This window comes from Xenopus laevis, chromosome 9_10L, assembly GCF_017654675.1.
Source record: "Xenopus laevis strain J_2021 chromosome 9_10L, Xenopus_laevis_v10.1, whole genome shotgun sequence".
NCBI lineage: Eukaryota > Metazoa > Chordata > Amphibia > Anura > Pipidae > Xenopus > Xenopus laevis.
In genome coordinates, this window is record NC_054387.1 from 4,269,156 (window position 1) to 4,295,588 (window position 26,433).

At 38.3% G+C, this 26,433-nt stretch overlaps 1 protein-coding gene across 2 annotated transcripts; it reads right to left on the minus strand.

Annotated features, from left to right (window-relative positions):
• Window positions 1-1,126: 1,126 nt before the first annotated feature.
• On the minus strand, window positions 1,127-25,594 carry LOC108700822 (beta-1,4 N-acetylgalactosaminyltransferase 2). 2 transcript variants are annotated; one of them, XM_018234798.2, is made up of 10 exons: window positions 25,289-25,594; window positions 8,862-9,011; window positions 8,600-8,700; window positions 6,877-6,911; window positions 6,525-6,714; window positions 4,063-4,149; window positions 3,369-3,556; window positions 3,000-3,140; window positions 2,280-2,502; window positions 1,127-1,996 (listed from the first exon to the last, which is right to left on the minus strand). In XM_018234798.2, exons 1-10 carry the CDS (start codon window positions 25,507-25,509, stop codon window positions 1,785-1,787), a joined length of 1,548 nt encoding a protein of 515 aa, XP_018090287.1. In that variant the 5' UTR covers window positions 25,510-25,594; the 3' UTR covers window positions 1,127-1,784. The 2 variants fall into 2 exon arrangements, with proteins under 2 accessions (XP_018090287.1, XP_041432490.1); XM_041576556.1 differs by lacking the exon at window positions 25,289-25,594 and adding an exon at window positions 20,611-20,878.
• Window positions 25,595-26,433: the final 839 nt, after the last annotated feature.

A 26,433-nucleotide genomic window follows, 5' to 3' on the forward strand; every position in this document is an offset into this window, starting at 1 on the left:
CAGTGAGGACATCTAGTGGCAAAATGTCAGACTTCAATGTTCATAATTTATAACTTAAATATAGTGGGACGACTATCCTGTTGTTGTTGGTCAATACAAAAAGAAAAAAAAAGTGTTGTCTTTCTTACTTCCAGGTCAATAAAACACAAGTGCAAGGGGAGGGTGGAAGTGTAACACACTTAACTCATATATATATGAATATTCACCCAATATCTCTGATCTGCAAAAAATCATTTGGATTGTACCAATATACTGACCGGCAATGCAACATATACGTTTGTATGTTTTACTGTTCATTAGGTGGTAATTAAGTTATAAATAGTTTCTGACAGACCAACTAACTTCTGTGTAAAAATCATAGCCACACACTGAGCAGAATGTTTGCCAGACTATAGTCCTTAATGGACTTTCCCTCACCCTCCCCTTTTATGTTCTATCATTTGGTCTGGTCCATCCTCAGTGCATGAGCTCCTCAGAAACCTTAAGACGTCTGTTACTGTTCTAATCACCTCACAAACGTTTTATAGTTGATTTTAAGGGTCATTTCTTTGAATAAACTGCCTGTTTTAATGTAGGTGGGCTGGTGGCCTTGTGATGTATGTGACAGTGTTCTCTTTACTGTTTTACAGGTCCCCAGACTGATGCACATCCATAAAATATTATAAAGTTACGGTGTCTCTGCCTGATGTGTTCAAGTCCTCCATGCAGTGACTATTCCTACGTTGGCTGAGTGTGAAGAAGGTCACAAAGGTTGTGACAGAAAATCGTGTTACACAAGGTACAAGTGGCCATGTTTTTTACCCACGGCGCAGAAACCCCCTTCCCGTATTCTATATAAAATCACCAAGGCAGACATGACGTTCTTTCTTTAGGGCAAAGACACAGGCTCAGATTCAGAGAAATTGCCCCAAAATGCCTCCCACCAGCTAGAATGTAAATAGCCGGCTGGATGGCACTCAGAGCTCTTCGTTTTCCAAATTCGCCCTTAGTTTCTCCGTGAGGCCCACCATATTTATCTTAAATGGGGACAGGTTTGTAGGGGAAGGTGATCATTGAGTGGCGGGAAATGATTGTCTGGGATGGTTGAAATCCTCTTGGGTATTGGTCCCAGGAGACAGGGGTCAAATTAACAACAAAAATATTTATTGACATGTATAAATCAGGTTGACTCCTTGATAGATCACATAATAGGACATAAATTATCTGTTGGTCAGATATGCTTTAAAAAAAAAAATTATATACTGTATATATATAATATATATATATTAAATTTATGAGCAGATTTTACCACCATTATAAAATTACAATAATTAGAGCATTATTAAATTAATTTTTTAATATAACGTTTTTAGTGCAAAGAATATCCCTTCTGCATATCTGCATTCACCTACGTGCTGGGGTTGCTTTATTCCTTGACTTAACAGAGAAGAGTCCATGTCCCAAGAGATCTCCCCATTGGTGACATACTGTACATTGCACCCTAGCAATCAAGCATTTCTTTTTGTTCTGTGTCATGATACCTGTTGCCAGGTACAATTCACAGGGAAATGTTCCTTTTCCAAGGTTCATTTATCAAGTGATTTTCTTCCAAACAGTTGGTCCACCTTAGCCGTGCAATGTAATATACAGTACTATGAAGCTCTTGGTTAGTAAGCATCCCGTCAAACCCTGGAACACATGAATTAACTTGAATAACAGTGATGGACAACCCTTACATCTATCCATGTAAGGCATGAACCATTGCTCCCTGAGATAATACATGTCCTTTCCAGATTCCAGAAGTTTTAATGTTTTGTAAAACAGCTCAATCTGTTCTTGAAGTAATGAAGTGTGAGTTTCATTGTCACTTGTTCATTGGTATTTGTTCTGAAGGAATTATACATTCTGGCCTTTTCATCCTTGGAGCCCAAAACTGATAGGTCCTTTTTTTGGTGCCCAACAACGACGTCGCTACAAGATCCAACGCGTAGTCGGCCCAATGCATCAACGAAAAACTCTGCAACACAAGAGCAAGAGCTGAATTTTACACATCATCTACTGTTTGCGGTACGGTCTAACATGTAAGTAGCATACACTAGTGTGAATTATTCCTAAAGAGAAAAAAAATCTACTCTACTGTCCAACAGTCATTTAGCTATTATTCCAAGTATATATGACCCGTTCCACCGAAGGGAGACAAACCTATGGTTTTGAATATATATGATCATGTCCCCACTCTTGTTTTGGAGAATTGATTAACCTATAAAATGGACATTTATAAATACAGAATGAATATATACCAGTATGTGCCACTCTGTTGAGTTTTGGGTCGAACCCAACACTTAAGACGCGGTTTGTGTGTGCCAAGAAAAAGTTGACCACTCCTCCGGTCAGCACGCATTTTGGAAAGCCTTCGATTTCTTGGTAGCTCCCTCCTCTCCAGTGCAAACAGTCCCCTTCTTCACCACCTTCCTGTAGCAGGAGTCGAAAACTGAAATGGTTGCCATCCACACTGGCCCCAACCTGAATTGGACACAAAGAAGGGTCACTACTAGTATTTATTTGTAAAGCAGAGATAATAAAGCCAATTATAGACCATAGGACCCCTGTACAGACCCCTGTTCCCCAATGCAGCAACCAGACTCTGGTTAACTGCCTTGGATAACAGGTCCCATACCTGTAATTGGATCTTATTACATGTTACTACAATAACTAAATTTTCACGACTGTGACTTGGACATGCCTCCAACTTTTCAGCCTTAAAAATGGGGTTTTCCAATATCAATGGAAACAGTATAAGTGCATGGAAGTTTTAAACATGTCAATGCTTTACAAATTGAGACCTGGATACACATTCATGTTGGTGTTGAAGTTCAGGTCAGGTTCAAAGCTCGCTATTTGAAACCCACAACATACAAAATGTGTTGCATTTCAGGTTCTCTAACTGCATCAAGTGATACAATGCAACTGAACAAATCCTCATTTGTCCTTCATAGGAAGGAACTTCTGCATCCTCTTACCACATCTAAGTTTGTTGACTCCAACACATCCACCAGCTTTTCGATCTTGGTGTCCTTAGTGAAGAGGAAATCATCATCCACCCAAAGGAAATATTTGGTGGTCACCTGAGATACAGCAAGATTCCTTCCAGCAAACCAGCCCTGTAACACCAACGATACATCACTGAGGAGTAAGTTCTTGTCTGAGGCCTTTAGCATGGACATTTCTGTTTCTATACAGAACTTCATGCCAAAACAGAGGACTATTGTATATTATCAAATACGGTGTCAATATTAAGGCCTTATAATTACCAAAATAAATTGGTACAGATGCCATCCATGTAAAGTACCATGTCACAACCATCATAGTCAATTGGGATCAGTACAAACCTTTCCAAATGGCATGAAATACTGTTCAACATTATCATCCTCGATTTTCTCGGTTACGTTATTGTCATCTGCTACAATGATCTTGATTTCCGGGTAGTACTGGCGAATGCTACTTATCAGAGCTTTCAGCTTGTCATAGCGCAGTAAGGTTTTGGTGGTTATTGTGACCAATGACTGAATCTTCTGCTCTATAAAGAAAAAAAAAAACAGTTCAGTTATCTGTAATGTAGGTTATAAGAGGGACATTCTACTGCCAGATAATGGTCAGAATAATGGAAATGTACTGAATACTCTAAGCTCTACACAATACTCTCAGTCCAATTACACACAGAGGCTCTCTATGGAAATGAATTCACTTTATTACAAACCCTACTATCACATCAGGTTCAGGTTTAGTCAGGGGTATTTCTGCCATGACAGGAGGTGAGCATCACAGGTTGTCCTCCTGCTGGAGCTGCAAATAGCAACCCAACGGGAGGGGGAGCTCATGCATTTTCCAAAAAAGGTTTTAACATTAATTTTAAACATGAAGCTCAAGTTAAATTATCATTAGGTTTTTGCCAACCTAATCTTGTTTATTTTCAGGTTAATCCAGAGAAACAATCATCAGATTAAATCAACATCTGAAGTTGGATATACTTTGGTTTCTGCCCCAGTTGATAAATACATTATTGCATAGTCCTAAGTGATTTACCTGCTCCTGGGTCATATAAACGTATCATTGGTGGCTGTCGGATTGATACTGGAATCTTGGCTTCATGTTGATCCATAGTAAATGTAACTGCAGGAAAAACATAATTTATTTTCAACATTTATACAAGTTAGAAGAGACATATTTGGGTTTGTTGAACCAAGGGAGGTTTTACGTCCTAGGAACCAGTGTAGGTGCATATGTATATACATTTAGAGAGAAAACCTATTTGCAGTCCTAGATATTCTTGGACCTGTGGTTGAATGACTGATACAAAACTGAGAAAATTAAGTGACATACCACCTCGTAGGGTAAAAAATACTATTTATTAAGTCATGGGGTATATGAGACGCCCAACGTGTTTCGGGAACACCCCTTTAATAATAGGATTAACGAGACAACGGTGAATCACTCTTTTATACGTAAAACAACAGCTCCATCTATAGAACAGAATCAAGAATACATACAGATTAAAATATAAGGAACTGGTATCTTAAAACCAATCAGGAGAGACAGAAGGAACCCCTTAAGGGTAACCCATAAAAGTAAATGGTTAATTTCAACCCATAGTCAATTCATGATAAATTAGACCAAGACAATCAACCACTGAGAAAAATGGACAATAGGGAGGCAATGATGTAGAATACAAGGCAAAACCATGAACATGGATACAAGGCCCCAATATAAAAAACAAATTAATAAATATAGATCAGAATATATACAAGATATCCCACCTAGAGTTGAGTCCTGTGGGGGCACGTGTATTTAATTTGAATATCCAGAAAGCTTCATTGGAATTCAGAGTTCTTAGAAAATCGCCTCCTCTAACTGAAGTCCCAACTTTTTCTATAATTTGAACTTTTAAAGCCTTGGAGTCCTTGGAGACACTATGGCAACGGCAATTGCAAAGGAGTAGTTTATCTGTTGGAACGATTGAATTGCCATAAACAATACGTTGGTCATACCATCCGTTCTCTCCAAAGTAGGATTAGAGAACATTTTCATTCCGTTGACAAGGAAAACCCCAATTCTACATTGGACAGACATTTTAAAGATTGTATGAGCAGAGGCTCCAAGGATTTAAAAGTTCAAATTATAGAAAAAGTCTGGACTTCATTTAGGGGAGGCGATTTTCTAAGAACTCTGAATTCCAGAGAAGCTTTTTGTATATTATAATTAAATACACATGCCCCCATGCGACGCAACTCTAGGTGGGATATCTCGTATATAATCTGATCTATATTTATTGATTTGTTTTTTACATCAGGGCCTTGTATCCATGTTCATGGTTTTGCCTTGTATTTTACATCATTGCCTCCCTATTGTTCATTTTTCTCAGTGGTTGATTGTCTTGGCCTAATTTTTCATGAGTTGACTATGGGTTTAAATTAAGCATTTTCTTTAATGGGTTACCCTTAGGGTTGCCACCTATTCCCAAAAAAAATTCCGGCTGGTGTGGGGCGGGCACAAAAAGGGGGCGTGGTGTGACGGCAAAGGGGGCGGGATTATGTCAAAAAGGGGTGGGCCACAGCGCGGCCAGGACAAGAACTGAAGGACAAGGTAAGTTTACAGGGGATTGGGGGCTGGCCGAGGGGGTCTTTTTAAGGGTATTACAAATTTACCGGCAGCTGCATTGCCGTTAAATTTGTAATACCGGCCCAGGACTTGGCAAGGTGTTTTACCGGCTAGGCTGGTAAAATACCGGCCGGGTGGCAACCCTAGTTACCCGTAGGGGTTGCTTCTGTCACTCATTCTCCTAAAATACAAGTTCCTAATATTTTAATCTATCTGTATTCTTCATTCTGTTCTATAGATGGCACTGTTGTTGTATGTATAAAAGTCTGATTTACCGTCATAACGTTTAGCCTATGATTAAGGGGTGTTCCCAAAACACATTAGGCGTCTCATATACTCCAGCTACCTACATTTTGTAATGATTTCATAAATAGTATTTTTTACCCTACGAGGCATGGTGCCACTTCATTTTCCCAGTTTTGGATGACTGCAGTTAAGTCATGCCCTTCATGATTTTGGGGACACTGAATCTTCGTTAGTCCCTCGAGGATAGCTTGAAAAGGAAGCTTGGGTGAGTCTGGGTCCTGTTATGTTGAATGACTGATAGGCAAATATTTCCCTATATCTGTAGCCTTGTTTTGAGCTACGTGAGGGCTCGGATCAAATGTCAGACTTTCAAGAGAACCTTGAAATAAAAAAGGCAGACAATTACTACTGTAGGTAAAGGTGAGATCTAAATGATAAGCAATGTAGGGGCTGGGACACCTACATGCATGCTCCTCATGAATACAGTGCTACCAAAGATTAGTATATCTGCACCACCATGTAGTAAAGTGCAGGGCAAGTGTGCTAAAACATGGTGGTTAGTGTCTATTCTTTGAACCTTGACTCTGCCCTCATATTCACATAAGAGTGTATCATGGTAGAATTAAAAAAAGAGGAGTTCTTACTGATATCCAGACTGTCGATATCATAAACGTTACTTGTGTAGGTAATGTGGCTCAGGATGTGGTTCAGTAAATTCTGGTCAGGTGTACTTATGACAAAACGTTTTTCTCCTCTCCCAGAAACTACGTTTTCACTTATATCCAATGTATTCACTAGGGTGTCAAAGGTCCCCAAGGAGGCTTCCAATGTTACCTAAATGGAGACAAAGAATAGCATAGGTAAAACTAGAAGCTTACATTTATATTATATAAATATTATATAAATACTGGGCAGGTTTGGGAACTGCTGGTTTAAAGTGGGTCAAATTAACTTTAGGAGGATTTAAATGAAAGCAGGAATTATTTTGTACTGTACCACGTAGTTCCGAAGGTCAGCATTTACTTGTAACCCTAAAAGGAAAAGATATATTTGTGTTGATATACGGCAGGGTACAGCACATATTGGGCCAGATTCAATTCAGTGAGAAAAAAGTCATGGACGAGATTCAACTAGAGATGCAATCCAATTCAGAAAAATGTATCTCAAGGTTTATCATGTGAAAACTCAATTGAAGTCTATGGGAAAAAAATAACTGAATTTGGAGAAAAGTTTTTTCTCCTGAAATGTAATCTCGTCCAAGAGTTTTCACGTGATAACTTTTTCTCATTGAATTGAATCTGGCCCATTGGGTACAAGTGTATCGATTATCTATACTGTAAAGCACCTAGGTATCAGTAGGACCTTGTACAGTTGTACAGTAATTAAATATATAATATACGATTTTATCCTTTAAACTATCCCATATACTACCTATCCTCTCACCACCGCTTACACAGATAAGTCCTATATCTAAGGCTAGAAACATGAACGTTAGAGGACAGAAATGTACACCGAATGGAAAATAATAGAACAAGATCTACAGTAATTCTGTTATTTCTGTTACCTTGTGGCCTGCACAACCTGCTTGGTTGGTTGAATGCTTTATATTGGAGTATATCATTCATAAACAACAATATTACTAGGCCATGCTTTTAGGCTTAGGCACAATCGTTTCCATTCTATTATAAAATCAGAGCACTTCTTATTATAGTTGCTTTCAGGTCCGGACTGAGAATTAAATTAGGCCCCGGCATTTCAGGTACACAGAGGCCCACTTAACCCACGTAGAGGCCCAAACAGCCACACCAGCCCACTAAATACTGACTTTCAATGGGACCTTATAGCAGCCCCTCTGGCATTTGCCAGAATCCACAAATTGCCAGTCCGGGCCTGGTTGCTTTTATATATTGCAACACTAAGCTGGTGGGACTGAAGTAATATGATCTTAGTAAGGTGACCTTAAAGCTGGCCATAGACTCAAAGATCTGCTCATTTGGCGACATCCCCGATATGCCACTAACGGCATGGCTATATCGGGGGTAATTCGAACGTTCGGCCGTATGGTCGAACACTTGGATTACGATATGCCAAGGGGCTCCAACGGGTCGATCGGGTAAAAATCAAACCTTCCCGATCGATATCGTGGCCAGATATAGATCGGGAAGCCCCCATACACGGGCAGATCAGCTGTCAAATTGGTCTCATCGACTGATATCGGTAGCTTTATCTGCCCGTGTATGGCCACCTTTATTTCTCAACTCCCTACATGTGCACACCTGCCATGCTAATAAGGCTTCTACTGAGCATGTACAAGAAAGGGGTCAACTATAAATGTTTGGGCCATTTCCAACTCGGACCATCCATTCCCTTTAATTGTTCAAGTTTTTTCCCCATGAAAGGTTTTTGGCAGCTCTAAAGTAGGAGCATAAATCTTGTAACCAAAGTAGTATGTGTACTGCACGTTGCTTTGAAGGCTTTTAATCATCCCCAGCTCAGTATACACTCAACAGACGTCTTTGTATGAAACAATCTTTTGTATTTAATACAACACACAGGTCATGTTGGATAACTGGTCCACTACACAACAACAAGGGGACATTATCCAGTCAACACTGGTGCATTTTCCTAGACAAGAGTTCACCTAGTCCTGGTTATCTGGTAATACAGCCATAAACATATTGATACAAAACCAGATGTAGTAATAAAACCCAACGCTTACCCGGGAGCAGGATAGTATGAAGAGGTTTAACCTGGACACCGTGGGTTGGATAGCCAAGGGGGGAGTTTGGAGCAGCTATGAGAATACCATGGGAATGATGCCTAAAGGAAATAGAAAAAACGGATTTAGGGGGTCTTCATAAAATAATCCAAAAATCTGGGGGAGCTTCATTAACTAATCCAGCTAGATGTGATTTAAATCAATACCCTTATTTGTACATTGATAAGAGTTAACGAGGCTTGGCATTCATAGAAGTGTTTACCTCTTGCTGTAATGCTCATACTCCTTCTTTCTTCTTGCTTTCATAGCTTCAGCATCATTTGGATTCAGATATTTCTTGAGATTAAAAACTTCAATTCTTCTTGGGCCCCATGTCTCAGTGGGGCAGACACACTGGCTATTTTGGTAGAGGCTGTATTGGATGAATTGTTAAAATTATAATACTGAAAAAAAGTGACACCAGAAATGGAGCAAGGGTGCGGGTTGTTTACACAAAGTTCAATATGATTATTTAAACTAACGAGAGAGCAGGAAGAAGTGTAAAAAGCAAATGAGTGATCTGTACTTTGAAATATAAAATAATTTTTAGTTAAAATAAATGGCAGAATGCATTATTAGTATAGGTTCTATTTATTTTGATCATGTTGGGAAAAAAAAAGTCTTAATGGGTGTATACTACCCCTTTAACATTTAAATGCAATATTTTTCAGTTTTAGCATGATTAAAGTTTTTATTAACTGCCAATATAATGAATTTTGTTCCCACCTGCTGGTCAGTTCCTGTAACTGTACAATCAGAGAAATATACATCCAGAAGGAAAACAGAGAAGCGGAAAAGGTCTTCTGATCTCTTTCCTGAGCAGAGCAACATCAGAACACTCCTCGGTTTTCTTTCTGAAAGACTATATATATATACCGTATATACTCGAGTATAAGCTGACCCGAGTATAAGCCGAGGTTCCTAATTTTACCTACAAAAACTGGGAAAACGTATTGACTCGAGTATAAGCCTTGACACAACTACAGCCCTGTCTCCCAGCAGCACACATTACGCCAAAGCGACCCCCCCAGCGATCAACCGGACTTCTTTGCAAAGTTGATGGTGACAGAGAATTGCCAAATGAATTACTGTGTGCACAGAAGGCGCTGTGTGACATTGCCATCACTGTTATTCTTTCATATAACCAACAGAGGGCGCACTGTTATTCTTTCATATAACCAACAGATGGCGCTGTGTGATATTGCAGTCACTGTTAATCTTTCATATAACCAACAGAGGGCGCACTGTTATTCTTTCATATAACCAACAGATGGCGCTGTGTGATATTGCAGTCACTGTTATTCTTTCATATAACCAACAGAGGGCGCACTGTTATTATTTCATATAACCAACAGATGGTGCTGTGTGATATTGCAGTCACTGTTATTCTTTCATATAACCAACAGAGGGCGCTGTGTGATATTGCAGTCACTGTTAATCTTTTATATAACCAACAGAGGGCGCACTGTTATTCTTTCATATAACCAACAGATGGCGCTGTGTGATATTGCAGTCACTGTTATTCTTTCATATAACCAGCAGAGGGTGCTGTGTGATATTGCAGTCACTGTTAATCTTTCATATAACCAACAGAGGGCGCACTGTTATTCTTTCATATAACCAACAGATGGCGCTGTGTGATATTGCAGTCACTGTTATTCTTTCATATAACCAACAGAGGGCGCACTGTTATTATTTCATATAACCAACAGATGGTGCTGTGTGATATTGCAGTCACTGTTATTCTTTCATATAACCAACAGATGGCGCTGTGTGATATTGCAGTCACTGTTAATCTTTCATATAACCAACAGAGGGCGCACTGTTATTCTTTCATATAACCAACAGATGGCGCTGTGTGATATTGCAGTCACTGTTATTCTTTCATATAACCAACAGAGGGCGCACTGTTATTATTTCATATAACCAACAGATGGTGCTGTGTGATATTGCAGTCACTGTTATTCTTTCATATAACCAACAGAGGGCGCTGTGTGATATTGCAGTCACTGTTAATCTTTTATATAACCAACAGAGGGCGCACTGTTATTCTTTCATATAACCAACAGATGGCGCTGTGTGATATTGCAGTCACTGTTATTCTTTCATATAACCAGCAGAGGGTGCTGTGTGATATTGCAGTCACTGTTAATCTTTCATATAACCAACAGAGGGCGCACTGTTATTCTTTCATATAACCAACAGATGGCGCTGTGTGATATTGCAGTCACTGTTATTCTTTCATATAACCAACAGAGGGCGCACTGTTATTATTTCATATAACCAACAGATGGTGCTGTGTGATATTGCAGTCACTGTTATTCTTTCATATAACCAACAGATGGCGCTGTGTGATATTGCAGTCACTGTTAATCTTTCATATAACCAACAGAGGGCGCACTGTTATTCTTTCATATAACCAACAGATGGCGCTGTGTGATATTGCAGTCACTGTTATTCTTTCATATAACCAACAGAGGGCGCACTGTTATTATTTCATATAACCAACAGATGGTGCTGTGTGATATTGCAGTCACTGTTATTCTTTCATATAACCAACAGAGGGCGCTGTGTGATATTGCAGTCACTGTTAATCTTTTATATAACCAACAGAGGGCGCACTGTTATTCTTTCATATAACCAACAGATGGCGCTGTGTGATATTGCAGTCACTGTTATTCTTTCATATAACCAGCAGAGGGTGCTGTGTGATATTGCAGTCACTGTTAATCTTTCATATAACCAACAGAGGGCGCACTGTTATTCTTTCATATAACCAACAGATGGCGCTGTGTGATATTGCAGTCACTGTTATTCTTTCATATAACCAACAGAGGGCGCACTGTTATTTCATATAACCAACAGAGGGCGCTGTGTGGTATTGCAGTCACTGTTATTCTTTCATATAACCAACAGAGGGCGCTGTGTGATATTGCAGTCACTGTTAATCTTTTATATAACCAACAGAGGGCGCACTGTTATTCTTTCATATAACCAACAGATGGCGCTGTGTGATATTGCAGTCACTGTTATTCTTTCATATAACCAGCAGAGGGTGCTGTGTGATATTGCAGTCACTGTTAATCTTTCATATAACCAACAGAGGGCGCACTGTTATTCTTTCATATAACCAACAGAGGCGCTGTGTGATATTGCAGTCACTGTTATTCTTTCATATAACCAACAGAGGGCGCTGTGTGATATTGCAGTCTCTCCCCAAGTGAACTGTTGGTATAGGAATGATTAAAAGTGACTGCAATCTCAGCTACTGCCCGCTGACCCGAGTATAAGCCGAGGTAGACTTTTTCAGCACATTTTGGATGCTGAAAAACACGGCTTATACTCGAGTATATACGGTATATGTTTTTGACCATACAGCTACTGGAACTGACCAGCTGGTGGTGCGGTTTCAAAATTCATTATATTGGCAACTGAAACTACTACTTGGATAAAAAAAATCCCCTACTGTAGCAAGTAGATGGTATAACCCAACGAATGTGTATGTGTATTATTGAGATAGGCTCGGTGCCAGTTCTCCCTTATGCTGATCAATAGAGCATTTGCTTTGTCAAACGCAATTTAACTGCCAACACACCATGAAAAAAAGCCACAGGGAGTGACTGCTGAAAGTCAAAGAAAAACTAGTTACTTTCCCAAACAAGCTCCTTGAATCCTAGCAGCAGAAAAGTTACTATGGCTCAAACAACAATCACACAAAACAATATTTTTAGGAAAAAAATAAAATCTGTATATCCATGTGAACGGAGCTTGGTTTTTTTCGTTAGCAACAGACCGACAGTTGAACGAGTGATGACAATAGTGTATTTAACCAAAGTAATTCTAGACATATGACAGAAGAAAGCGCTGATCTTTGTTTGCTGAATCAAAAAATATAATTTCTTTTTATGGATGATGCGTTTGCTTTTCATTGAGAAAGAAAGTAATGTGGAAAACACAGTGGGGCAGATTTATCAAGGGTCGAAGTGGATTAGAGGGAATTTTCAAAGTTAAAAAATTCAAAGTAATTTTTTGAAACTTCGACCATCGAATAGGATACTACGACTTCGAATTTACTTCGACTTCGAAGTAAAAATCGTTCGACTATTTGATAATCGAAGTACTGTCTCTTTAAAAAAAACTTCGACTTCAATACTTCGCCAACTTAAACCTGCCGAAGTTTTTTGTATTCGAAGGAAAATTGTACGACCGTACGATCGTACTACGATCAGAATACGATCGTACAATAAATAAAATCCTCCTACTTCGAATGTCGGAGGATTCTATTCGATGGTCGAATTTCGAAGTATTTTCCACTTCGAAACTCGACCCTTGATAAATCTGCCCCTAAATGTTACTCCATTTGGGCCCACTTCCCTTCTTCCATTTAGCAGTCTCACATTTCTTTCATCTAAATCTAATTTATTGTTTGGTGGAAAAAAAACAGTTAAATACAGAATAATTCAGTATTAAGTTCCCTAAAGCTCCATGCAGGACCAGTTTGTGCGTATTAATTTAATTAATACAATTTAAACACCTACAGACCTAATTTAATGACGCACTGATCTCCCGCCCCTGTGAGTTCTGGGTTTCTTAGTTTGATTTGTTGGGGGTAACAAATATATAGTGAATAAAGTACCCACTCTTGTAAAATATAAGGATATTATAAGTTACCGAGGAGTTTCATGACCATATAAAAGTACGAGGCCAAAGGCCGATTGTTTTTATACAGGTCATGGAACTCCGAGGTAACTTCTAATATCCTCATATTTTGCAACTGGGGGTACTTTATTTATTATAATACACAAGTTTCAGTGAGTCATGTGACAGAAAAGACATCAGAACTCACCGTTTATAACTGATGACATCAGAACTCACCGTTTATAAGGATATAATTTACAGGATATTCATGTCTTTTGTGTATTATGTGTGTGTATATATATATATATATATATATATATATATATATATATATATATATATTTATATATATCTTGGCAATAAGTGGCAGATGCTTATTGACATTTAGCCTGACTCATTTTGAATTAAGTCACAGATTGCAGCCATTTGCTTTGGCAGCGTAGCACAAAACAGAATATAGAATCAAACTATTTTTATGACAGGATGCTTTGGAATAATAGATATTTATTTTTCGTAGAATTTTGTTATTAAATATGTGCAATTTTTTCATAAAATTATATTTTTGTAAATGCTGCTTTTTATTATGTATTATTGTATTATTTTATTTTGTATTATTGTATTTTGTATTATTTTTAACATAAAAAGAGATGAGGTATCCATATTGGATAAAATCACGATAGCATGAACAGATCTTAAGTCAAAAACAAATTGTAATACTCGTATCTTTCAGTATAATACATATATTTAAAACTAGAGATACAATTTAAAATATAATTATACAAGTCCTTCACAAAATAGAATAGTTATTGAGAATGACTAAGGTGCACATCTTAAAGAGAATAGCAGTGAAACCCCACGCTCTCCAAAATCGATTTATAATTAATATAAAGTGCTACCGTGTTTTATAAAGTGCTAAGTGCCAATTCAATCATGTGTATAAATACCAATCAATTCTGTGCCGGCACACAAATTAATTAATTGGTAATTAATTCAAAAAATCAATTGAGTGTATAAAAAATTAATTACCTAAAGTGCTTGTAAAAAGTGAGTTAATTAACATGTTGATTAAAAAAAAAAAAGCGCTGACAATTCATGAGTAAAAGATCAGAAACAGAAAACAGTATAGAGATGGAGTTGTCCCGAAGATTACCATTTGTAGATTTTCTAGGCACTGGGACGCCACACGAGGGAGAGGCAGGATACTTTGGACTGTGGTCTAGTATTTACACTTATCTCATTGTAGGAGAACTAACTTCGCTAAAAAAACACACAAATACCCAGTGCCTTAGAGTAAAATGAGATTCGAGAAGAAATGAATCCCGCACTCAGTTGGCTACAATTCTGAAGTTTTGCTGATCGGTTGGTTAAAAATTGTTAAAAAGGAGAAAAGTTTCTTCAATAAATATAAAACATAAATAAAGCTTGCTAACATGCGTTTCGCATAACTTTCTCAAGGTAAAAATGTATTTTTCAATTTCAAATTTTATTTTAAAAATCGATTTTGGAAATTTTGAAGCTTTAATAATAACATTTTTTGGTAATAATACCTCTACACAACCCTAAGTAATTTAGCAAAAGCGAGTATATATCAAGTTGCAATGAAATTTTCTTTTTCTAATTCTGCACATTAAATCTAATTAATCAAATTTTTTATGAAAACATAAACTCCCTTCCATGATTTTAGCACATTTATCAATAATTTTTCTCCAAAAAAAATAAGAGCAACAAAAAATCGAACGACAATTTGTATCATACGATTGACTCTCTGTTTTTATTGAATTTTCGCTGCGAACTTTTTAGTATTATTGGATAAAACCCCAAATTTTTTGGATTATCCAGTGCAGATCACAATGTCAAGAAACAACTTCAGGGACATCTGCCATTGACTTCTACATGACCTCGATAGGTTTAAGATGGAGTATTTTCGGATTTGGATTTTTCGCAGCTTTGGGGTATGACAAATCTCTAAAAATTCTAGTTCTTTTTTTTCCATGAAAATTTTGAGTTTCCCCCCTAAACACCTTGACCAGAAAAATTGAGGTTTAATAAATGGGGACCCTATAGTCTCTCTTTCACTTGCAGTTGTTACAGAAATAAGAATTAATATTTGTAACTTGTAAGTAGTATTTCTGTGCAAAGATGTTTTTTTTGTGAATAATCTCAAATTTCCTCCACTTTCTTTGCATTTCAGACATATGTGAAGAACCAACTTTGTTTTGAGTTAAAGCCTTTATAAACAAGGTGAATCCAATGAAAATGCTGGTCTCACCAAATTTCATTATGATGTCTACCAAGTTGGACCATTGTTTACAGTCAATTCTAGAGGATGAGGAGTAAAATCTTTTGAAGTATATTAATTTTTCTTTAAATTGGAATTATACAAAAGCTGGTTGAATTCAAAGTTTAAAATTTGAATCTTTTGTCGATTGAGGAATTTTTTTGTGCAATTGTATAAAACAATGAGCACTTTGGTGATAATGTAACTTCTTTATTGATATTTGGAATTTATCTTATAATTCTTCTTGTTAATATTCTTCCACATTGTGCTAAGTAAGTCCTTTATTAATTTTATATCTTTCTGTTTCCAGGTTGTCATGAGCAGGGCTTGATTTGATGGAGAAAATCCTGTATTTACAAAAATTGTTAAGTATATCATGGTTTGATAGTTGGCTTTAATTGTGTAAAAATTGGCAAATAATTTTCCTTTATTTCTTTCGCTTGTTTTTTTCAGGAAACAATGAAGTCTTTATTTTCATTTGAATCAATTAAAGCGTCTAAGGGGCAGATTTATCAAGGGTCGAATTTCGAAGTGGAAAATACTTAGAGATTCGACCATCGAATAGAATCTTCCGACATTCAAATTCAAAAGGCGGAGGATTTTATTCATCGTACAATCGTATTCTGATCGTAGTACGATTCGAATGATTTTTTCGTACGATCATACGATTTTCCTTCAAATATAGAAAATTGCTCTGGAAGTATTGAAGTCGAAGTTTTTTTAAAGAGACAGTACTTCGATTATCGAATGGTCGAATAGTCGAATCAAAGTTGAGGTAAATTCGAAGTCATAGTATCGTATTCGATGGTCGAAGATGGTCTAACTTTTTGTACTTCGAAAATTCACTCGAACCTTAGTGAATCTGCCCCTAAATGTACGTTTGCATATTTTTCCTTTAGAGAGAACCATTCTAGAATAGAGTTGAATGTCTTTATGTTATGAGGAGAGGCAGATTAATAATAGGGTAAATTCGTTTTGGGAAAATAAATGAAAATAGACAAATTTATTAAAGGAACATTTATCCATTTGTGACAATATTCTTTTATCGCTGAATTAACAGATAAAGTCCATGAAGATCTGCTGGTATAAATATGCTTGATATCCAATACATGTTGTGGTTTTGACAATCTTAAAATTAATTAAAATTTTAGTTGAAGTTAGGCCATAAATGATCATAATTTCCATTTTGAATATATTAATTGTGAATCCACAAACGATAACAAAAAATGTGAGATGTTTATTGGGATCTTTGACAAATCAATAAAATGTCGTCAGTAAAAATTTGTAGATTTGTTTGGAGTTTATTTAGCCTAACAGAGGATGAACTGGAGAGGAGAGGGTCTAAAAAATAAATAAATAAAGTATTTAAAAAAATAAACCTAAAACTGAACCTGCTCTGTGTTATGGTGACAACCAGATAGCATTGTCAGTTGCAGCCCAGAAATACACAACAGGGAGGCAAATTAATTTAAATGAACCAATAAAATGAATAATGAAGACCATTTTAAGGGGTTCTTTGCATAAACGGCTGGTATGTCATATTTTCCATAATGTATTTCTCACAGCGGTTCACCTTCAGAGGGATTTGAGCAAAGACATTGTTAAACTCCAGACCATTAGCAAGGGAGGGGGTTATACGATGCAGTGTACTCATAAAAGTCATTAAAAAAATGCAACGTTGTTATTGCTGCTCCACATAAATCCTTGGACGGTTGTATAATTAGGTATTAGAAATAAACAAGGCTAACACATAAAGCTTGGGAAAAACCCAGTGTTTGGCAAATAAAGGGATTCAGAACAGACAGATACTCATTGTTATTTATTCCAGAAAGCTAGATGAGAACTTGCCTCCAGCAGCACTTTACCTGGGGCAGCAAAAAGAAACTGTCACGACCGGCACCCAAAACCAGAACAAGTGCCAAGTACCCCGGTCTCAGCTCGGCTTCACCAGTAGTGTGACCACCGTTGGGCTTCGGGAGGAGCCCTCAGCTTACTTGGGTGCCACCTGGACTTAACGAGAGGTGCAAGGCAAGATGTTCTGGCTGGCAAAGGGGCACGGCTGTTAGCAAAGTCTTTTGGCCGAAGGTCACAGTACAAATGGAGCAGGCGAGAGAATCGTCAGACAGGCTGGGTCGAGGCAGGCAGATATCAAGAATCGTCAGGCAGGCAAGGGTCAAAACCGGGTAATCAAACAGATGGGATCAGGCAGAAAGAGTAGTCGAAATGCAGGCAAAGGTCAGAGTTCGGATATCAGAATAGTCAGGAACAGGCAGGCATCAAAAACCAGGAATCACAGATAAAGTTTACAAGAACAAACAGCACAAGGCTTCAGGAACCACTAGAAAAACAATTCTATCACGGGCACCCTCTGGAAGCACTTTCAGACTATTTATAGTTTAAATTTGGCGCCATTGCACGCTGGCGTCATCACGCCAGCGCACCTGCGCCTTTAAGGGACACGGAGGCGCGCGCCCATAGTGGAGCAAGATGGCGCCGGCGCTGGAGCCACCAGGATATTGGGTGGGGCCCATAACCTGGGGTCAATGAACAAAGGTCAGAACCAGTTTGTGTATCAGGCAGTTTAAAACCTGCAGGGTGGGTCAGGGCTGATGTCATGGCACCTTTAACAAACAAGCTGGAATAGTTGTGCTTCATTTTAAAATTTGGGGCCTCAAAAAGCTTCTTTTGGCCCAGGTCTCACCACAATAAAAGACCAACCTGTGAAAATATAAGTCATAGGAGGAAATATGGTTGAATATGCCAACTGTAGGGTGACTACCCTGCCAAATCACCACTTTTACTGCTTCTCTACACAGACTTGCCAGTTCTAATGATTAGTCATGCCTGGCATATCCTCTAGTGTTTTGGCTGTGTGTCCTTCTAAGTGGCACACGGAACATTTCCACACAAAGTGATGCTGCCCTTGGGGCCAAGGGTGGTTTGAATTTAAATCCATAACAAGTATAAAAAGTTCTTCTACAAAACTACATGTAAATAGAAATTCGTATGGAAAATAGAATGTGAATACAAATGAAAACACAAAATACAATGACACACATATGAGGATAACCTGTGCCTGGATCCTTGAGTCACATTCAAATGTAAAAAAAGAGTTGGGGAGCAATGCAAGAAGGAAAACAGCCCCTGTGGATGCCAAATAAGGGCTGTGATTGGCTGTTTGGACTGGCAGTCTACAGGCGGCTCTGTTTGGAAGTATTTTCTTCCAATAGACAGCACTCCAATAGTATTAAAACCGTCTTTATTGCTTATAGGACAGCAGCACAATTGCAACGTTTCGAGCGGCACTCCACTCTATGTCAAGCAAAAGACAAAGAGTGGAGTGCCGCTCGAAACGTTGCATTTGTGCTGCTGTCCTATAAGCAATAAAGACGGTTTTAATACTATTGGAGTGCTGTCTATTGGAAGAAAATATTTGTATGGTGGAGAACCTTTGTGAACAGGTCTCTGGACGTGCACCCAAGGACTAATTGGCCAAAACAGCAGGTGCGGTTTAATTGTAATTGCATTCTGTTTGGAAGTACACCTGGTTTTAATGCAACCTCCAAATCAGGAATTCCAAAAAAAGCATCTGCTTTGAGGCCACTAGGAGCAACATCTAAATGGGTGGAGAGCATGTTGCTCTCAAGCCACTAGTTGGGAATAACTGCTTTAAAGTCTTCATCTACCATCAACAGTCATTAATATCAATATGTACCCAGACTGGGGATACATCTGTTCACCCAGAGTTCCCCCAATATGCAGAAAATTTCAGAAAATAATATCTGTATTTTGCATACTGGCGTAGAGTATTGACTATGGACTTAAGGCTGGACATCCTAATCATCCAACTCAGTTCAGCACTGGAGTAAATCAAACGACAGGTCAAGAAGCACCCTTGAAGCATGTGTAAATCATAACCTATAGATGAGGACAACCTGTATGTGCCAATGTTTGAGAGAGGCATCCTATATGTGCCAGCTTATTTCTGAGACAGCTTGTATGAGAGCAAGCCTGTATGTGTACGTGCCTGCAAGTAAAGAACAAAAGGATACAATATTTGCTTTGTAAATTTTTCAATTGTGTGTTTATCATTGTGGCCATGCAGCACAAACAGAACATTTCCATGACACTAGGTAGGGCTTTACCAATCTGTTTTTTCTGGAAACATATTAAAGACTCTAAAGGGACAAAGATAAAAAAATTGGCATTTATAAGTGTTGGCACGAAATGGGTTCTGCTTTTATTGTGACTAACAATATCAACTGTCTGGTGCACAGTTTGGGTCACTGAGTTATTGGCAAAATATATGTGATGCTGAAGAACTTGGCTCTTGTATTGAGCGAGGCTTCTTCAATTGGGATGGTTTAATTGTTATTTCCCAGTCAGAACTGATTAAAAGTCCAGGTTAGAGGAAACTGTTTCTGACCCTTGAAATAGTTGGTACCAACTGTCATTTCCAAAGTCTAACGGTTTTATTGAGATTATTGGCTGTTAAAATCTGAAATGCATTTTACAAGAATTTGACACTGCGTTACACAGTTACGGTGTCTGGTGTGTTTTAGAAATTAAGGATTTACCAAGCATTGGTACAAAGCAACCGCTTTGGAATGAGTGGATTTGGACAGGTGTTAGTGCTCAGTGCATAGGAAATGAACAAAGTGCTTGGGAACCCTAGTCTTAGATATACAGTAGATATCTATGTTTTGTACAGCATTATAAATATGGACCTCTGTGTATCCCTAGACCTGTGCAGCCTCATATTCTGCATATCTTTTCCTAAGTAGGAAAAAAAATGTAATAAATTAGCATATTTGAAATTATGTTGGTTAATATTTAAACCATTTCTTCCGGAGTGCTGGATACATATAATTGTAAGGACCCTGCTAGCTTTTATTTACAGTATATCTCGGAGAGGTTGTGCTACGGATCATGGAGCCCATGCAATGCATTACTGGAATTAATTCCAAAACCAACAAAATCAATATTTTGACATGCATTAAGTTTTTAGTTCTGGGAGCTTAAAAACCACATTGGTTCCAGAATTTGTAAAGTTTACCTGCTCGTATTGAGCTGAATGGAGGGAAGAAATCCAGGGCCCATTGGTGGCTCTTGGGTGATGTCCATGTAATTTAGAGTCAGGTAAAAAGTAAGACAAAGCACAGACATAGCAACGATAGACGTCTGTAGAAGGAGTCTTTTTTTGGGCAGGAGCTGGTGGTAGCATTTAGCCAGTTCAAGTCCTTTTAAGGTTCTGGAATGCATGGCTTCACAGCGGAGCTTCAGCCTTGGAGCAATTGGCAGGTGAGTTGGAGCTGTGCTTGGAAAAGACGATTTAACTGACTTAATAGACTGAACCCCACCCAGAATCCAAAGAAGCATCCAGCCCTCTTCTTTTAATATAACTGATTTTTTTTTTCAAATATGTCTTTATTGAATTTTTACAGAACAAATAAAAAAAAAAAAAACAAACACAAAGGAATTTGGAATTACAGAAAGAAGGAATGGTGGGTAAATCTATTGGTAATACAGTTCGAGCGTATACACACGACAGCCAGAGCAGCAATCTCCACTTAATGGCACAGTGTAGGATATACCAAGGTATATATAACTGATTTTTAAGGAGGGATCTTTGGTCCCTACATGCATTTCCCTCTAGCAACAACACTATGCCATCTCACATATAGCTCCCTAAATAACGTAACCAGGACTCGGCACAAGCCCTGCAGGTTCTTGCCCCCTTCAAAAGCAGGAGACGTGGGGCAACACCAATGGAACCTGGAATGCAAGTGAAGATGTTCGATTGGCTGTATCGCATTTGGCAGGGGGAGCTGTAAAAATGGTATGACCCAGCAGGTGGTCCCCCATGCAGATATGCACCCCACTGATAAAACGCCACCAGTTCTATATGACACACTCTCTTAATGGCAACAAGAAAGGGTTGAAGAATATGTCCTTTGTCCCCCAAATCTTTTGTTCTATTGTATTTCTTCCATTCTTTCCTTCTAATCATAGTTTATTCTCTTTTCTCTTAAAACGTACCTTATTTTGAGCTTTTCATCATGCTGGCTTGGTCATGTCACATACTCCGTTTACTCCTCACACCCATAATCCTCTACAAACTTGACCCTTTCTTGCAAACCCCAGTCATTGTTGCAGCTGTCTAGGCCCCACCCTTGATTTGATTAAGATTTACAACTGGAATATGAATAGGAGAATCCCTGAATAGAAAGATTAGTAATAATGTCGGAAGAAGAATAAATGAAGGCCAATTGCAAAGTTAGCCATTTTATAACATATTCAAAGTTAACTTAAAAAAGGTGAACCGCCCCTTTAATGTCCCTGTACAAAGACTTTTTTTTAGGTCAGTAGCTTTTGATTGATTTTGATCTATCATGAGGCTGGTGCCTTCGTATTAGTGCTGTAAATTGTAGCACAAAGGGCTAAACGTACATCTAAGCAGCTGCTGGTATTACCGTGCTTAATTGATTATATTGTTAGTGGTACGTTGATTTATTTACAATAAACCTCCATCCACCGCCCCTAGAAACTCCCCTTGATTCTTCAGTATATGACAGTTAAGAGAGGTGGCAGTTGCTGGATTAAGCTGAAGAAGCCTCTCTTCCAACAGTGATGTGGAACCTTAAATGCAATAATAATAATAATAATAATAGATAAATTAAATTATGTTTGGGCCCCGAGGGAGCTAACAGGTAAAAATGTATTCTACCTATTGTTTTAATGTTAGCCGCTCTCCTTTTTGGTCAGTATAAAACTGCTAATATCCTGACAACAGCTCAGTCCAGAGAATTAAAGCCAGCGCCAATCCTGCCACTTCAATCTCTCATTCCCAGTTACTAGAGGTGACCAGCCTACTGGTTTCCATAAAAGAAATTCCTAAATGCCACCCTTATAAAAATACAGTATATGATTGTATCAGTCTTAGAGAGGTGTTGGGGGCTTTGTCTGATCATCCTAAAGCCAATGTGAAGAGGCAATGAAAAGTCGAACGTTTATCCACACCTAGTGACCCATAGCAACCAATCATACAATGGTTTTCAAACAGCAAATGCCGATTGCTTGCTATGGATTACTAGACAAGTAGCAAACGTATGACATTTAAGTTGATACTTAGAATAATGTTTTTAGCATTGATCAAGTCTGGGGGCAATAGCCAGTCAATTAGTGAGGACCACGTGCCTGCGAGTGGTTTGGGGTGCGCGCTCTTGAGAACACCACATCCTACAGTTATAAACATGACTATTTATTATCATGTATTTTAGGGATGCACCGAATCCGGGATTCGGCTGAATCCTTCTGCCCGGCCGAACCAAATCCGAATCCTAATTTGCATATGCAAATTAGGGGTGGGGAGGGAAATCGTGTGACTTTTCGTCACAAAACAAGGAAGTAAAAACATTTTCCCCTTCCCACCCCTAATTTGCATATGCAAATTAGGGTTCGGATTCGGTTCGGTATTCGGCCGAATCTTTCACAAAGGATTCGGGGGTTCGGCCGAATCCAAAATAGTGGATTCGGTGCATCCCTAATGTATTTATATACTACCGACCCCACCTCTTCCCACCAAACAATTCCAGGACCGGAGGGAAAGAGGGGGTTTCTCTCTTTGGTGCCAAAGGAAAGAGGAAGCAGCCCTTCCTGTAACCCTTTACATACCTCCACATTAAACATTACCCCCATTTTCTACAGTAACCCTGACCTCCCTGCCTTCCAAACCTGGACAAGGCTCCCCTTCGGCATCCAGTGAGCAGCAGAGTATTCACTATACCTAACTTGCAATTTCAATATGTAACCAATCCTTAGATATTTTTAGATAAATGGTAACGAGCTTGTTGCACGACAGCCATATTTAAAAACGTAGAGAGCCCTTGCTCCTCTCAGCCCCGTAACACAAAGGCCTGTTTGAGTGGTCTTTGAACTTGAACCTGGTGTCTTAATTATGGACCTTAGACTGTTGGCTCCAATGAAGCAGGAATTGGTTATATAGTTATCTCTGTTAATGTATAATATATTAATTCCTAACTATTATAATAATACAAATAACATGTACAATAAAAAAAGTTGTCTTATTATAATTGGCACTGCACACACGGTATAATAAAATTCTATTTCCTCATTACCCTGTTTTGTAAAAGGAGCACCCGTCCAATCCCAGGATCCCTTCTAATTCACCCACTGTTTCTCTCTGACCCACACTAGGACACACCTCATCCAAGAGCAGACACTGAACCATGCCCAGTTATACATCTAAATAACTAGAATAAAGTGACGGTCCATTATGCAAATAAACACTGTAAGGAACTTTATCTATTTTTTCCATCTGTTATTAAGAAAAAAAAGAATATTGGTCATAAAAAACACAAGTTGACTTATGAGTAACGTCAACCTTTTCCACACACCGCAGGTCCAATTTTATCAGCAGTCAACAAAGCTGCCTGTTTTTATTTGGGTGTAACTAATAAGTCATGACAAAATCCTTAATTTTCCAGTTCAACGTGTATACGCAATTAAAATATAGGTATGGGATGTGTAATTTGGATCCTTATACCTTAAGTTTAATAGAAAATCATATAAACATGAAATAAAGCCAATAGGCTGGTTTTGCTTCCAATAAGGATTCATTATATCTTAGTTGGGATCAAGTACAGGTATGAGACCTATTATCCAGAATACTTGGGACCTGGGGTTTTCTGGATAATGGATTTCTCTGTAATTTGGATCTTCATACCATAAGTCTACGAGAAAATCATATAAACATTAAATAAACCCAATAGACTGGTTTTGCTTCCAATAAGGATTAATTATATCTTAGTTGGGATCAAGTACAGGTATGGGACCTGTTATCCAGAATATTGGGACCTGGGGTTTTCTGGATCATGAATAATCTTTCCATAATTTGGAACTTCATACCTTAAATCTACTAGAAAATCACATAAACATGAAATAAACCCAATAGGCTGGTTCTACCTCCAATAAGGATTAATTATATCTTAGTTGGGATCAAGTACAGGTATGGGACCTCTTATCCAGAATGCTCAGGACCTGTGGTTTTCTGGATCATGAATAATCTTTCCATAATTTGGATCTTCATACCTTAAGTCTACTAGAAAATCATGTAAACATGAAATAAAGCCAATAGGCTGGTTTTGCCTCCAATAAGGATTAATTATATCTTAGTTGGGATCAAGTACAAGCGACTGTTTTATTATTACACAGAAAAAGGAAATCCGTTTTAAAAATGTGAATTATTTGCATGGGAGCTTTCTGGATAACAGATCCCTAGGTTGCAGTGGTTAGATATTTCCTTTTCACCTCGAGCTTATCTGCGTAACAGTCGTTAGCAGGGTGAGGCTTTGTTTAGACAAAACGATACGTCGAACGCAGCCAAAGGGATTTCCAAAGCAAATACCAGCGCGATTTCTCCCTCAAAGCAAAAAAAATGATTTGATATGGTCAGAATAATATTTAAAGTCAATGTTTGGGGTTACTGCTGGTGTTTGAAGGCGTGAATAAAGCAGAAAAGCCAGTTATTTGCATTTCTGAATCAAGCGGGGTCCGACTAGGACCCTCCATGCATTGCTGGGCATTCTTTATACAATATGGCAGCCTCCATCGTGGTTATTAATACAAAGTCATGTTACAAGGCAGGTAATGTGATCAGGTCTATGTCTTTAACAATGTCAATTACTCCTAATTAAACACCTGCCGGAACTTACTTGATATCGCTGTAGCTGAACTTGGACCTGAGTTCTTCACCAGAATACAAAGGGGGCAGTTGTTCCTGGGGGTGCTGAGTGGTTGCTCTTCCAATAAGCCCCTTTTTCTTGTGTTGCAGAAAAGCGCAGCCTGCGATGAAAACAATGAGAATCCCAAACAGCCACTTCCGTGGCCCAAACCCAGAACATGTGCGTTTTCCCTTCAGCAGAAACATGTTCATTAATTTGGATCCAAGGAGAGAATCACCAGAGCCGGGAGGATAACTTGCTCTCTACAATAAACCTGTATTTAAGGTTCGTTATCTGCTCACACTTTATCCCAACCCCGCCTCTACCTGTGTAACTGCTACACAAACCTGTTCCCACAATACAGAATATATTTGTATAGGAATTAAAGTGACACTACCACTCCCCAATAATTCGTTTTCTTTACACCCCACTCCTGGGGTGGCCAACACAGGTATGGGATCTGTTATCCAGAAAGCTCCAAATGACGGGATACCGTAGATTTCATTTTAATCAAATAATTAAAATGACCGAATTACCTTTTTCTGTGTAATAATAAAACAGTCGCTTGTACTTGATCCCAACTAAGATATAATTAATCCGTATTGGAGGCAAACCCAGCCTATTGGGTTTATTTTGTTTTTTTATGATTTTCTAGTAGACTTAAGGTATGAAGATCCAAATTACAGAAAGATCTGTTATCCAGAAAACCCCAGGTCCTGAGTATTCTGGATAACAGGTCCCCATACCTGTACTTGATCCCAACTAAGATATAATTAATCCTTATTGGAGGCAAAACCAGCCTATTGGGTTTATTTCATGTTTATATGATTTTCTAGTACAGGTATGGGATATGTTATCCAGAATGCTCAGGACCTGGGGTTTTCCGGATACCGGATCGTTCCGTAATTTGGGTCTTCATGCCTTAAGTCTACTAGAAATTAATTTAAACATGAAATAAAGCCAATAGGCTGGTTTTGCTTCCAATAAGGATTAATTATATCTTAGTTGGGATCAAGTTCAAGCGACTGTTTTATTATTACACAGAAAAAGGAAATCATTTTTAAAAATTTGGGTTATTTGGATAAAATGGAGTCTATGGGAGACAGCCATTCCGTTATTCGGAGCTTTCTGGATAT

Excerpts from the sequence above, each read along its gene's own strand:
- LOC108700822 (XM_018234798.2), bottom strand. The coding sequence starts at position 25,509 with ATGAACATGTTTCTGCTGAAGGGAAAACGCACATGTTCTGGGTTTGGG. Across the intron at positions 3,141-3,368 it reads ATTTCATGCCATTTGGAAAG|GGCTGGTTTGCTGGAAGGAA; the intron begins GTTTGTACTGAT and ends TTGGTGTTACAG. Across the intron at positions 2,503-2,999 it reads AGTCAACAAACTTAGATGTG|GTTGGGGCCAGTGTGGATGG; the intron begins GTAAGAGGATGC and ends TGTCCAATTCAG.